Consider the following 14,444-nt stretch of genomic DNA (forward strand, 5'->3'; position numbering starts at 1 on the left):
TGTTTTCATGTGGACGGATCGCAGCAGCTGCGCAGACGGTCCAGAACCCTGCGGGGCTTGGCTTTGGAACACAGGTCCCGTGCGCCTTCTGCCTGCACCCCCTGCGCCGGCCCACACTGCTGGTCCTCCCTCTGGTCCTCCCCCCCTCGCCTGGGTGCCCTGCAGGTGGCAGAAACACCCAAGTCAAGGGTGACCCGCTCTGGGACAAGGGGCACGCACTGGGGGGCCTGGGCGGGACGAAGATGCCCTTGGAGAGATGCCAGGTCGGAGGCTTTCATCCCGCGGGAGAGCGGACTTTGTCGTCAGCACGAGGCTCCCTCGTATCCAGGACAGACTCGCCCTGGGCTGGGCTCGTCTTGCGGGAAGAACTAAACAGCTGAGTGTCGCTCTGGTTGCGGGTTTGCTGTTTTATTTCTTAGCTGTTTGCGGCACCGTCGCCGCCTCGCTTCCTTACAAAATAGCAGGACCAGGAAAAGTGAAGATTTGCCTCTGAGCCAAGTATTTCAACATCCTGATTATTTTTGCCTTTTCCATTTCTCTTCCAGGCATTATGCATATGCATCCTTCTTTAAAAATAGTTTTATGTCTTGTGTTCTCTACACCATTGCAAAAAGTTCCTGTGTGGTTTTAATAATGATTGCTTGTAACGGCTCTATGGTATCTAGTTGGTATATACGCCATCGTTTACTTAGCCACCACTTTTTTACCTCATCTTTGGGAAGTTTTAAGGATTTTAAATAATAGTGCATTGAGCATGTACGGTCCTGTGTGTAGCTCCCCGCCTTGTTTTTACAGCTTTTCTGAGATACAGTTTGCATGCTACACCACTCACCCATTCAAAGCCTGCAGCTCAGTGGTTTCTGGCACTCGGGCAGGGTCGCGCGGCTGCTGCCGCAGTCCGCCGCGTCAGGGCCTCTGCTCGTTCTGTGCCCGTTAGCCGTCGCTGCGCCCCAACCCCAGGCGGCCACTCCACCACTTTCTGTCTCTGTAGATTCGCCTGGCTGGACATTTCCTATCAGTGGACTCATCCAACCTCTGTTGTTGTTTTTCCCATTTGAGAAACTGTGGTAAAATATGCATAACATAAAATGTGTCATTTTAACCATTTTTAAATGTGCGGTTCAGTGGCACCGAGTACATGCATGTGGTGGTGCAGCTGTCGCCACTGTTCCTACCCAGAACTCTTCCATCTTCCCAGACTGCAACCCTGTGCCCCTTAAATGCTCACGCCCCGTCCCCCGGACCCTGGCAGCCCCCGCCTACCCTGTGTCTCCGTGAATTTGTCCGCCCCAGCTCCCCGTGTAAGTGGTGTCATGTCCGAGTTATCCTTTTGTGAGTGGCTTCCTCACCGGGCATGATGCCTTCAGGGTTCGCCCACGTCGTAGCGCGTCTCTGAATTTCATTCCTCTTTATTGCCAAATACTGTTCCTCTGCACGGCTACACTGTGTCTTGTTTCTCTGTCCGCTGTTCGATGGGCATTGGGTTGTTTCAGAATTGCGGCTGGTCTGAGCACTGCTGCGGTGGGGAAAGACATCTTCGAGTCCCTGGGCGTACCGAGCAGCGGAATTGCCAGGCTGCGTGGCTTTTTGCTTTGAAATAGCCCTTTAAGCCAAGAACCCTAAAGAGACGGTTAGGTCAGAGGACAGCAGCCTTTCCCAGCACGCCCTGGATGGCTCTTGCTTCCCAAAGGTTCCTAAACGTACGCGACCTTCGGGACTGGGACGTTCTGCTTTGCCTGTACCTCCCAGCAGCGGGCATCGTTCTCGGAGACGTGCGTGTCAACTGAAGAGTAAGACCCCAGGGCCGTCGTTTTGACGTGGCTGTTTTCTATTACGAGTTGCTGAGACGTGGCCTCTGGAGGGGAAACCAGCTACAGCTGGAGCCTCGCTCAGGTGGTTGCTCCCGCTTGTCCCCACAGGTGCCTGCAGCGCTGGCAAGGAGGCTGCCCCTCCCACCCCGCTTCTGAGGGGCGCCCCCAGGAGCGGGGCAGAGCGAGCCAGGGAACTTCCGGGGCTCCTCCTCCAGGCGCGGAAGCTCGTAGTTGCTATTCCAGGCCCAGAGGAGACTCTCCTTTTCAGCCTCGCTCCTGTGATGCCAGCGGTCCCAGCTAGTCCTGCAGCCGACCAGCAGCTGGCTGGCCACGTGCGGCCCGGCCCGGCCCTGGTCTCATGTGCCCACCCCCTGGCAGGGACTTCGAGGGGCCCCCACCCTCTGCCCCCCCCCCCCCGAAGGCGGCCCGCGGGTCCCGTCTGCAGAGTGCTCTGTACGTTAAGAACTGCATCCTGTTTCTTGGACACGTGTGGATGCCAGGCTCCCTGTCTCCTGTTCGGCGTCACTGATTCATGGGGCCCTCTCGACTCCCTGTGATGAGGCGGGGCTGACTCCACGGGTGACCAAGCCAAGTGGGGGAGTGGGAGAGGTGTGCCTGGAGCTGGGTGACGGGGACTGGGCCCGACCTGCGTCCTCGCCCCCCCGCTTCCTGCTGCAGCCCGTCCTCCGCTGCTGCTCCCTGGGGACCGCGTGGCTCGTCACTCCTTCCACACAGCAGAAGGTGGCTTTGGCACGTCCACTGACTAGTCCCCCTCCACCTTCCTGTTTCCCACGCACTCCGGTCACGACCCGTCACATTGTGCTGGTGTCCTGTTCGCAGGTGTCCTGCCTGGTGGCCTCCCTGAGGGGCAAGGCCTCCACCTGGCTTGTCTTTCTGTGCCTCCAGCTGGTGCCCAGCGGGGAGAGGCCTCAGGTCAGGTTGAGGTGGAGCTGGGGAGCCTTCGACGCTTTGCATTTTCCCCTCCGCAGGCCCAGCTTCCTCTCCCCTCGGGGTGCGCATGGGAGAGGAGAGATCCGCAGTGTGTCCCCCAGGAGCCAGGGGCCTTTCGCCTTGCCATCGGCAGGCCCACCACCTGGCTGTCAGAGCAGCCTGGGACCCGCTGGCACCGTCTCCCCGACCTGGACCCGGCCCCCGCGCAGCCCTGCACCCCGCTGCCCGAGCCACCCAGCCCCTCGCCCGCATGCACGTTCACCCCGTCAAGTACAGATGAGGAACAACAGCACCCCCGCGGCTGCTCCCCGGGAACTTGAAAGCTGCGCCCCCCCCCCCCCCCCCCGTCCAGGGAATCCCAGTTGAGAAAGACCTGGGTCAGCAGCCTGGAGCCTGTGTGGCTGCACCCACCTGTTTCCTCTGCTGCCGGGCCGGCCTGAAGGGCTCCTTCGTTTGGGGAGTGGGAGGACGTGGGGTGCTCACTGGGCCGGGCGTGGAATCGTGGCTCGGACAGGGCTGCCCTCTGGAACTGAGCTTTCCAGGCGGGAGAGTAAGTGGTGAGTTTGTGAATTTGTCAGCCTTTAGAGAAGACAGAAGGTTGGCAAGAGGAGAAACCACAGTGCAGGGTGGCGTCCAGGTTCCGTCCCGGACAAAGAAGGGCGTTAGTGGAGAAACTGGAGAAATCCGAGTGAAGCCTGGAGTGGAGCTGGCACCGTGCCAGGGTTCATTGTCCAGCTTGGACAAATGGACAGCGGTTATGCAAGACGTGGGCATTAGCAGGAACCGGGAGAAGGGCACGTGCGGGCCCTTGGACGATCTTTGCAACTTGTCAGTAAGTCTAAAGTTATTCTGATGTTGAAAGTTTATTCATGGAAAAAAGAGCAACCACAAGGGAAGGGGCTGACCCCACACCTGACTGCACTTGACCCTTGACCCCATGCCCTCTTCACACTTCTTAGCCCAGACCTGTAGCCTTCACCCGCAGAGCCAGGAGGCTGGGCTGCGTCCAGGAACCCGGGCCTTCTGCTCTTGAGGCTGGGGTCCTCTTCGCCCCGGCCCTGTCTGGGGCTGTCGGGGTCCCAGGCCACGTGCACCGGGGTGGCCTCGGCCACGGTGTTGGCGGTGCTGCGACCTGCTGGCCGTGCCCTGCTGGGCTCGTCGCCTTTCGGGTTTGCTTTCTTTCCTCTGAGAAGGGGCTGCTGGGCTAGGCGGGGAGGGCGTTGAGTAAGATACTGTCTGTCAGGAGCCTGGCCCAGCCGACACTGGTTCTCATCCCCTTCTGGGCCACTCTGTGGGACTAGAGGTCAGTGGTTCCGTGGCAGCTTTGAGGGGAGACGTGGCCAGCGTGGAGGTGGCAGCGGCTCCATCCCCCTGCCTCGTAGGCCCTGTTTCCAGAGGTGACTTCGGCTTTGAGTGACTCTTGAGGAATCTTCCAGCTGTTCACTAGGACCCCTCGGAGCTGGCCCATTCGGATCCCTGGAAATTGGCCTGGCTGTTCCTCCACCCTGCAGTGGGCCAAGCCCTTGGGGGGCTTCCGTCTGGAAGGGGAGCCTGTCCGGGCCCAGAAACCCAGAAATCAGAAAGGCTGGGTTGCTGCGGCCCCTCGGGTCGGCTGGGTGTTGCTTGCGGGCGGCTGCTTACCTGTAGGTGGCAGTGGTGACACGGGAATTGGAGGGAAGGGGTAGGGAGGTGGGGGGAGGGGAGAGGGGGAGGGGGGACCGGCCCCTGGAGGCAGGGCTCAGGCGCTCTGCTTCTTGCTGAGTTTGCTCACCACAGCTGTGGGAGAAAAAATGCTGTCACTGCCGTGTTTTACAGATGAAGAGCCTTGAGGAGGTCACGTTTCTGCCCTGGGGTCATGTGGTAACGGGCTGAAGTTTGGACCCACTCAAGTAGGGGTTCAGTGCCCTGCCCCGTCTCCACCATGATGCCCACTTCTGCTTCTTAGTCCAAAGGGAGCCCACGGGGACAGCTGGGCGCCCAGCTCTGACCCCTCCAGGCCACCCAGGGCCCCAGAGGGTTTATAGCTGCCCCTTCGCGGCAGCAAGGCCAAACGCTCGTGGACTCGAAGATGTGCCGCCTGTCCTGCAGCTCCCGGTGCAGGTGGGGAGCCGGGGATGGCCTCACGGCTCGTCAGGCCGGTCAGATGGGAAGCACCTCTCAGTACAGCGTTAGAATGGCCCTGAGAGGTTGGCTCTTGCACGGGCCGTACCTGTCTGATGGCTCCCTTGGGATCACCTCTGCGGAGGCTCTGGGACTGGCACTCAGCAGGGCAGGTAGGTGGAGCAAAGGCTCCGCAGACCAGAGCGGTCTGGCGGCCTTCTCGGGGCCGGACGCAGAGGTGCTGGAGCCCTCTGGACCTGGCCGTGGGCCCTGCCCTTACACTCCAGCTGAGAACCTCCTTGTCCGTGAAGTGAGGACTCTGCTCACCTGGGTCTTCTCTTCCCCTTTCTTTGCTGCCAGCGTCCGAGGGGGCCTGGTAAGGCTGTACGTCAGCCAGCGATGCCCGCTCTCACCGCTTCTGTGCAGCACAGCATTGGAAGTTCCAGCCAGAGCAGTCAGGCGGGAAAAGGAGGCGGCGTCCGAACGGGAGAGGAAGAAGTAGGGTTACTTCTGTTCACGGATGACATGACCTTTATGCCGAGAACACCGAAGACTTCATTAAAAAAAAATGAGAAAAACTCTTAGAACTAATAAACAGAGCTAGCAAGGCTGCAGGATATGAAATCAACACTCAAAAATCAGCTGTGTTTCTGTATGTTAACAACGAACAATCCGAAAAGGAAACGAAGAAACCAGCGTCATTTACAACAGCTTCAGAAAGAGTGAAGTCCCTAGGAACTGCCCAAAGAGGTGAAGGGCTCACACTCTGGACCCCGTGAAACACTGCTGAAGGGAGTCAAAGGGGGCAGAAGCAAGTGGAAAGATATCCCATGCTCATGGCTCAAAGACTTCATGCCTTTAAGATGACCGTACTCCCCGAAGTGGTCTGCAGATTCAGTGCAGCCCCGATCAAAATCCCGCCGTTTTTTTTTAAGAGGGTATTAAATCACTTACTGATTACACACGATAATGGACGGTACACAGGCTTCATTCCCATCTGTAGCAAGTGCTTTGTGGTTCTGCTCGTACGAGGAACTTAGGGGAGTCAAGTCCACAGGGACAGACAGTGGAAGGGTGGGGTCCGGGCGTGGGGGGAGGGGCGGGGGAGTGTCTAGCAGGGACAGGATCTCAGTTTGGGACAATGAGAACCTTCTGGAGATGCCAAGGGTGTTGGCTGCCCAACAGTGCCAGGTGCTTAATACCACTGGACCGTACACTTAAAAATGACAAAAATGGTCAATTTCACATTGTGTCTATTTATGTCTATTTTACTACAATAAGAAAAGTCACCAAAACAGAAGAAAAAGTACGCATAGGCCAGTGTCCTCGCGCAGTGGGGACTAGAGGGCTGGGGCTCGGCGCCCATGTGGCCCTGTCACCCTGTTGGACAGGAAACAGCACCCAGGAGGGCAAGGGAAGCAGGTCCGAGGCTCAGGGTGACTGGCCGGGCGGGGACCGAGCCGGGGCCACGCGGCGCCCCGTCCTCCCTGGGCCTCGGGCTGCCCTCCCGCTGCTGCGTCCCAGCGCCCAGCCCTGGCTGGCCAGTGGCTGGACGGCTGCGTCATGGTTCCTGCCGGGGCAGGACCCGAACCACCTGGAGCTGGTAGAGCAGGTAGAACCTGCCTCGTGCCCACCAGCTCCGATGGGAAGGCACGGGGCTGGACCCAGGCAGGAGGATTTTTAAATGAAAGCGTCCTGGTGATTCCTACCTGCAGCCAAGGTTGGGATTCAGCGGCCTATGACTCCCCGTCTCTCTGGCCCTGCGCCCTCTCTAGCTGCAGGGGAGAGTGGGGCCCTCAGGACTTCACACCATCTCTGGCTCCTTTTTTCTGGCTTCTCTAGTCCTGTGTGCTCTGTTTGAAGAGGTCGGTGTTGTCTTTCGGGGTGGGGGGGTGCCATCACTCCTCCCCCCTGGGTTCCATGACACCAGGGCCTGGGGGCCCAGCCACTCAGAATTTTATGGCTGTTCTCTGTCTCCCTGTCCTCGGGCCAAGGACGGTGCGGGGCACACCTCAGGCTGCCAGTCTCCAGTACATGGCACGGGGACCTTGGGGTTTTATTTTGCCTTCAAGTTACCAAGGAAGCTAGCTCGGTAGCCTGCAGGCCAGCGAGGTGTAGTCTGTGTTCCTCGCGGCCCTTTTTCTGCCCAAGTGGGGAGAGGCGCGGCGTTCGCACCTGTTCATGCCCGTCTCTCTGGTGGAGGGGGAGCCGCTGCAGCCCGCGTTCACAGAGCAGGCAGGACTTGGAGCAGGAGACAGTGGTGGCTCTGAGCAGTGCTGGGATTGACCTTTCTTTCCACCTGGCTGCTCTGTGCCCACCTGCCTCCCTTGCACCCAGTAATCCCAAAGGTTCGCCTCACATTGCTGGGGCATGTCGGGCCAGATGAGCATCCTGCCCATTCAGACCCCGGCCCCTCCCCTCTCCGCGCCCAGCAGGAAGCCGCCTCCAGGCTTCTTCCCTCACTCTGGACTGTGGGGGAGGCAGGAAATGTGGCTGCGTTTCTCCATTCCCACCAAAAGGATGTTGCTGAATGCAAAATGCTCAAGCCAGCCCTCTTGTGCCTTCTGCTGCTGACTGCTTCTGAAGTCACTATATTTAACATCAAAGTGGGGCAAGCAGCAGCGGGAACCACGCCGCTGGACCGTGAGGCTCCTCCCCGCAGGACTGCCTCAGATTTCAGACGGCCTGGGAGAGTTGGGCGTGGGGGGAACTGGCCGAGAGAGAGCACTGACATTGCTGTCAAGGCCGGCCTTCAGGGCAGCCTGGCCCCCAGCCTGAGCCAGGCAGGAGGCAGCCTTTTCTGAATGGAGAAAATGCCATGGCAACAGCATCAGGAGGACGTGCTCTCTCATGCTGCAGGCTTAATGGGAGCTGTGTCTGTCCAGCTCAGCCCCGCCTACCCTGCCCAGCCTTGCTCTGCCCTGCCCAGCCCAGTCCAGCCGTGCCCTGCTCTGCCCTGCCCTGTTCTGCCCTGCCCTGCTCTGCCCTGCCCAGCCCTGCCCAGCCATGCCCTTCTCTGCCCTGCTCTGCCCTGCTGTGCCCTGTTCTGCCCTGCCCAGCCATGCCCAGCCCAGCCTAGCCCAGCCTTGCTCTGCCCAGCCTTGCTCAGCCCTGCTCTGTCCTGTTCTGCCCTGCTCAGCCCAGCCCTGCTCTGCCCTGCTCAGGCCAGCCCTACCCAGCCCAGCCTAGCCCAGCCCAGCCCAGCCCCTGGCCATCAGCATATCATCAGAGACCTCTGAAAGGTCAGCGCTTCGCTGCCTGGGTCACCGGTGCTTTGACCTTTATCCGTCCCAAGGGCCGGCTGCCGGGAACGACTTGCCCGCTGCTCCCTGGAGCATGTGTTTCTGCTGTTGCACCAGGATTTATCTTAGGTTTTGACAATTTCTGTGATAAACGAAATGAGACTGAACGTTGCATCCTCTGGCCTGGGGACAGGACCAAGTGAGGGACCCATGTGAGTAGCCGCAGCTGCTGGACCATCAGACCCAACTTTGGTCCCATTGTGGGAATTCTCTTACCAGGAGAGAAAAATAAGAACTGGTCCCAGCCCCTTTGTCAGGCTCGCCTCCCTCGTCTGCCTCAGCCAAACACCCGCAGATGGTTTACGTGGCGTTTCCAGCAAGATGAGAAGAAAGAAGCATTCTTTTGGGGCTGGTTCTTTATAATCAAAACGAGTCTATATCTTTTAGCTTGAAAACCCAGAGTCCCAGTAACTGAATGGAGAGCGCTGACCCCGAGGACAAGTCGGGCCTTTGAGCCCTTGCCGGTACCATCAGAGGGGGAGCGGGTGTCAGGTTACTGGGTTCCGCGGCTGCGCCGAACTTGGAATGAGGCTTCACTGCTTTCCTGTTCCCTCTGTGGCCCCGCCGAAGTGCAGTTGCAGTTTCTGCCCCAGGTCTGGGCGACCCCCTGTCCCCGTGCTGTGGCGGCAGACTGCCAGCGGAGGGTGGCCCTTGGGCCGGCTGGCCTGTCCATTTGCTGGCTCCGAAGGGTCACAGATAGTCCTGTTAGGAGGCTGCTGGGTTGGTGGCTGCGGACAGCCTCTGCTGGGTGTGACCCCTGCAGGGAGTCACCTGCCCTGGGAGTGGACACCTCGAAGCGGAGGGCTGTTCAGAGAGCCGAGAGAGCAGGGGCTGGCGGCCAGGCCCCCTCACCACGGGCGGAAGCTCAGGAGGCCGCCGGGCACGTCCAGGACTGTGGGGCGCTCGCCGCTGCTGGGTTCCAGGTGATTGCTCGGCCCTCAGCCTGTCTCCTCTGGACTGGACCATGCTTTGAGCCATTCTTTGAGGGCCTGTGGAACCTGGCCCTCCCCGCCCCTCCCACCCTGGCTGCCCATCTTCTCCAATTTCTGCTCCTGCCCTGGGGTGGGGAGCAGCGGCTCTGGCTCTGGTTAAGGGCCCCCGGCACTGGGCCCAGCCCGCTGCACACATGGGTTCATCTGAGGCAGCCTCTCACCCTTGTGGGTGTTTTTTCTCCTTCAGTGGGTAAAGAAAGAGCCTTTGGGTGCCAAGGGTGCAAAAGCTGACGATACATCGTTTCTGTAAAAATCACAGCAGTGAGGTTTCTTGTGTGCAGCCTGGAGGCCGTGGCTCACGTTTTGAGTAGCAGTTACACCTGGGGAGTGTGAGGCCACTGCTTGCACGCACGGGCTGTTTGGATGTGTGAGTTCTGGGGTGCTGTGTACGAAACAAGTGTTACTTGTCCGTGGTTGCGTCCAGTGAAACAGGGCCACTTGCAGCCCGCGCAGAGGCCACGTGTTTCACTGCTTGCATGTCAGTGGAAGTGTGGGCTGTGTGAAGCTTTTGTTAGAAGGGTGGTGATGGTGCCTCTCTCGCGAGCCGCACAGTTGGGGTGGGGCAGGCTTGGAATTCATCTAAGACATCGGTGTCCTGTCCGAACCCCACCTGTGCTCACAGCTGGGCCGTGTCCGCCAACGCCCAGGCTTCTGAAATCAGACGTTGGTGCCACCAACTCAGCTGTGTGATCCCAGCCAAGGACCCAACCTTTCTGAGCCTCTTTGCTTTTTTCTAAATGTGGGAGAGACTAGCGCCTACCTTAGAGGCACTTAAAATTTGTTTATAAATTGTGTTATGATACACGTAACAAAACCTGCCGCCTTCACCATTTTGGGTGTTAATACAGTCACATTGTCATGCAGCCATTCTCTAGACCTTTTTCATCTTGCAAAACTGAAACTGTCCTCCTTAGACAAAAAATCCCTGGCAGCCATGATTCTTATTCCTCTCTATGAATTGACTGCTTAGGAAAGCTCAGATAAGTGGAGTCATGCAGCGCTTGTCTTTCTGTGTCTGGCTTATTTCACTCAGTGTAATGTCCTCAAGGTTCACTCTTGTTGTAGCAGGTGTCAGAATTCCTGTCCTTTTCAAGGCCGAGTAATATTCCACGGCACGTGCACACCACATTGTGCATCTGCTCACCTGGGGGTGGACGCTTGGGCTGCTTCCACCTCTGGCTAGCGACAGTAGTGCTGCTGTGAACATGGGCGTGAGAATCTCCCTGAGATCCCGCTTTCAGCTCTTGGGTATGTACCCAAGAGTGGAATTGCTCAATCGTATGAGTGTTCTCTTGTTAACTTTTTGAGGACGCTGTCCCATTTCCCACGAGGGCTGCCTCATCTCACATTCCCACCAAGCATGCACGAGGGCTCCAGGTTCCCCGCAGCCTTGCCAGCGCTTGCCACTTTCTGGTTCTTTGACAGCAGCCGTCCTCGTGGGTGGGAGGTGCTGTCTCACTGTGGTTTGATTTGCACTTCCCTAATGATTAGTGACACTCAGCGTTTCTGCTGTGGGCGTGTTGGCCATTTGTGCACCTTTCTGGAGGGACGTCTGTTCAGGGCTTTCGCCCCGTTCAGGTGGGGTTTGCCGTCGGATGGTGAGGGCTCTTACTTTGCTGGGAAGGCTGCTGACTCCTCATCCCTGCACAGACGTCCTCTGACTCTGCAGGCTGCCGTCTTGCTCTGTCGACTGTGTCCTTTGATGCGGAGGAGGTTTAGCCCTTCCGCAGCCCAGTCTGCCGTTGTTTTCTGGTGTGGCCTGGGCCCTCGGTGTCACAGCCGTGAAGCCATGGCCACACCCAGTGTCACAACGCTCTCCCCTTGTGTTCTCTTCTGAGAGCTCCAGCTCTTGGGAGTTGGGACAGGGTCACGCAGGCCCCCGCCCCCACCGCGCCCTGTCCCAGAGCGAGTCGCCCCGCGCTGTTGCTGGCGCTGCCCACCTGCTTGCGGGGAGGATGTGGTGGGTCTGGTCCCTCCGGCCCCCTGCCAGGGCCCCTTGCTCCAGGAGAAATGTCAACCAGTTTCCTTTCTGAATTCACAGAAAAGGCCACAGATGGCTCCCTGCAGAGCGAGGACTGGACGCTGAACATGGAGATCTGCGACATCATCAACGAGACGGAGGAAGGGTGCGTGGGCCCCGCACCCCACCCCAGGGCGGGTCAGCTCCCGCACTCACTGCCCACCGGGCCTGCGGGGCTCGGGCTGCACGCCGTGTTCCGTTTCTAGTCTGTTTGCTTCAGCATTGATGAGCCAAGACCCTGCATTCTCTGTCCTCTTCCGTCCACCTCCCTGCCCAGCTCCCCAAAGGCGCTGCTTGATGTAGAGCGGTGACCACCTCTTTGAATGACCTGCTTTTAATCACAAGTGAAAATGAGGCTGCTAGGTTACTCGGCCCCCAGTGGTCATCTGTCTTTGCAGCCAGACCCCGCCTCCTCCTGCCCCTTCACAGACCTGGGGCTGCGTCTGCCCTGCTGGACGGGAGGGGGCCCAGGGTGAGGGGGCCCACGGGAGTGGGGAATGGGGAGGTGAGAGTTAACCCCTGGCCGCCCCTGCATCCCTGCGCTGCCGGGTCTGTATCCTCTGCTGCACCACTGCGATGTGGCGTTTACGTTGCTTCCACACTGGCCACTGTTTGATGCTCTGTCCACACCACCCTCTCTTAAACCACCTCCAGATGGGGGCAACCCTGGCCTTGCCCCGTGGCGCTGTGTTGACCGGCCTGGCCGTGTGTAAACTGGGGACCTGCCTCTGCAGGCTGGTTCTGCTTTCATGCAGTGAGTCCTTACTGGGTGCCTGTCTCGGGCCAGGCCCCTGTCCGAGACGGCGCAGTGACCAGGAGCTGACGGTCCAGAGTGGGGAGGCGGCCCCTAAACAGGACACTTAGAACACAGCTGGGGCAGCAGGTGACCACGCTATGGGGGGCTGAGCTGGGCGGGCCCCTGTAAACTGCCGTCAGGGAAGGCCTTGCTCAGGTGGGCCCAGGACAGGGCGTGAGGGCAGCGGGGCTGAAGTGTGACGGTGCTGCCCGGAGGACTTCCCAGCACGGGTCCTGGGACAGAGCGGGGAGGTTGAGGGACACACGTCCTTCCACGGGGAGGAGCCTCTCACAGTGGCCAGGCTCCTGCCCTACCCCATGGAGGGTCCTGGCCTGCGCTGTCAGCCCCGCCCGTGATCTCTGTGCGGCCGGGAATCTGCTTTGTTCAGTTTGTTGCACTCCCAGCACTGGGACGGTTCTTGACAGACACCTGTTGGGTGGGTGAGTATGTGGATGCAGCCCTGGGGAGCTGTCTGAGGAGCAGGACAGGCAGGTGAAGGTGGGCACAACCCTGTGCAGCAAGTGCTCCACGAGGGCTGGGTGCAGCTCGGGAGAGCCGGGCGCATGGCTTCCTGGAGAAGGTGACATCCAGGTGGAGGGCTGCAGCCCATGCGGGCTTGGCCAGGCGAGGTGGGGGTGGCAGGGAGGAGAGTGGACAGGCTGGACAGTGGGATCAGGGGCCTGGCGCCACCAGCCTGGGTGACCCTGTGCGGGTCTGCCTCCCGCATCTGTCCCCTCATTTATAAAACGGGCCCCAATGGTAGGTTGCTCATGTCATGAATGCCCTTGCCCTGCAGCCCCCTGAGCCCCTGCTGAGCCCTGGGCTCCACCCTCAAGCCAAGGGGCAGCCGTTTTAATGTGGGGGAAACTGAGGCTCAGAGTGGTTTGGTCACTGGCCGAAGGTCTCAGTGCAGTTGGGAAGGGCCAAGGCAGGAGGCTAGCCTGGCTGACCGGGGCCCAGCCGCCCAAGCTGTGTCTGCCCTTTGGTTGGTTGTTTGGAGTGTTGTGTCTGGGAGGCCGTGGTCCTGGTGGGCTGTCCCGAATGCCCAGGGCTCAGGTTGCCTCCAGCCGGGCCCCTGTGTGGCTGTTGCTTGTGTCCTGGGTCCTTGTCATGAACTGGAGTGCCTGGCTGAGTAACAGGGCCAGTAACAGGGCCTCACCCAGGTCTACGTAATTAGGGCCCAGGCATTTGGTACGTGGATTTGGTAAACGCTCCCCAGTTGATTCTGAGGAGGCTCTGGTGAGGGTCCCTACCTGGTCATTTTTAGGATCACCTGGCACCTTCCCCAGCTCCCCGAATCCTTGTGCCCCAGCCTCCAAGCTGCAGGGGCCCAGAGGAGTAGCCCCAGGTAGATGCAGTGGAGCAGGGTGACCACTGTGGGGGGCAGGGAGGTGTTCAGGGTGGTGGAGGGGGCACAGCCGTGCCCTCCCTGGGTGGGGGGGTGCAGTTCTGGATCCGAAAGACAAGGCGGTTCAGTAGCATTGGAAAGAAGGTCTCTTCTGAGTGTGGGGTCCGAGGAGGCTTTCGGGAGGCTGGAGATGGCCCAGGGGCCGGATCGGAGGCCCCGACCTTTCCTCCAGGAGCTGCCAGGCTAACCCCTCCCGCTCCGTCTCTCCTCTCCAGTGTCCCCAGCCCTCCTCCTGTCTGATCTGCTGCTCAAAACTGTGCGCTTCTCCAGCAGAACGTTAGCCTCCTCTCTGCAGCCTCTCCCCCGGGGAGGGAGAGGAACACTTGCTCTGTGCTCCCCCAGTCACTCTCAGGCAGCAGCTCCTCAGGGGGAGGGGTTCATTCTCACTCCACCCGGGAGCCCGCCGGCTCCGGTTCCCTCCACTGCCATCACCCCCCACCCTGGAGAGCCCTAAGTGCCCTGCCCTGTCCGTGATCGCAGCCCCTGGAACCCTTCCCATTCTTCTGCTTCGTGGAAGTTCAAGAGTAGAGGGATGAGCCAGGACTGAGGGATGGCAGCCTTGGGTCAGGAGAGAGAGAAGAAATCAAGCCGTGCTCCCCTGGCCTGCAGCTGCTGACTTTCACTGGCTCAAGTCCCCAGAATCCTCAGCCAAGAGCTTGTCAAGTTCCGCATTTGCAGGACTCAGCCTCCCTGTTCGGAGATCAGGGACCCGCGCCCCGTCAGCCCTTCCCCTCGGGAGCCAGGGATTCCTGCCAGGCAGCCCTGCTTCAGGTCGGGGGTGGGAAGTAAGTGGCCCGGCCTTAAGTTTCCTCCAGGAGCCTCGCCTTGCTGCCGCGAGTCTCTGTCTGAGTTGGGCTGGTCAGCGGCGCCTCTCCCCTCCCCTCCTGCACCTTCCTCACACACTTTGGGAAGGGACTTTGTTGTCTGGCAAATAGATAGTAACTATTTCAGAACTGCAGCAGCAGGAGGCCCCTGACGTACGAACCTTCAGCTTTGGAAAGACCCAGCTCATACACTGATGTGTCAGTTGGGGGAAGGCTGGAGCCCCCCTTGTGGAGGCAAAG

At 59.7% G+C, this 14,444-nt stretch overlaps 1 protein-coding gene across 5 annotated transcripts in view; it reads left to right on the forward strand.

Moving 5' to 3' along the window:
• TOM1L2 (target of myb1 like 2 membrane trafficking protein) overlaps positions 1–14,444 on the forward strand; it is a 69,496-nt gene that overhangs the window by 22,824 nt on the left and 32,228 nt on the right. For all 5 annotated transcript variants that reach the window (XM_064494829.1, XM_064494830.1, XM_064494832.1 and 2 more), the window contains exon 2: positions 11,198–11,282. In XM_064494829.1, the coding sequence (XP_064350899.1) occupies positions 11,198–11,282 (85 nt within the window). The remainder of the gene's footprint in view (positions 1–11,197; positions 11,283–14,444) is intronic.

Source organism: Camelus dromedarius, chromosome 16 (assembly GCF_036321535.1).
Source record: "Camelus dromedarius isolate mCamDro1 chromosome 16, mCamDro1.pat, whole genome shotgun sequence".
Lineage (NCBI taxonomy): Eukaryota > Metazoa > Chordata > Mammalia > Artiodactyla > Camelidae > Camelus > Camelus dromedarius.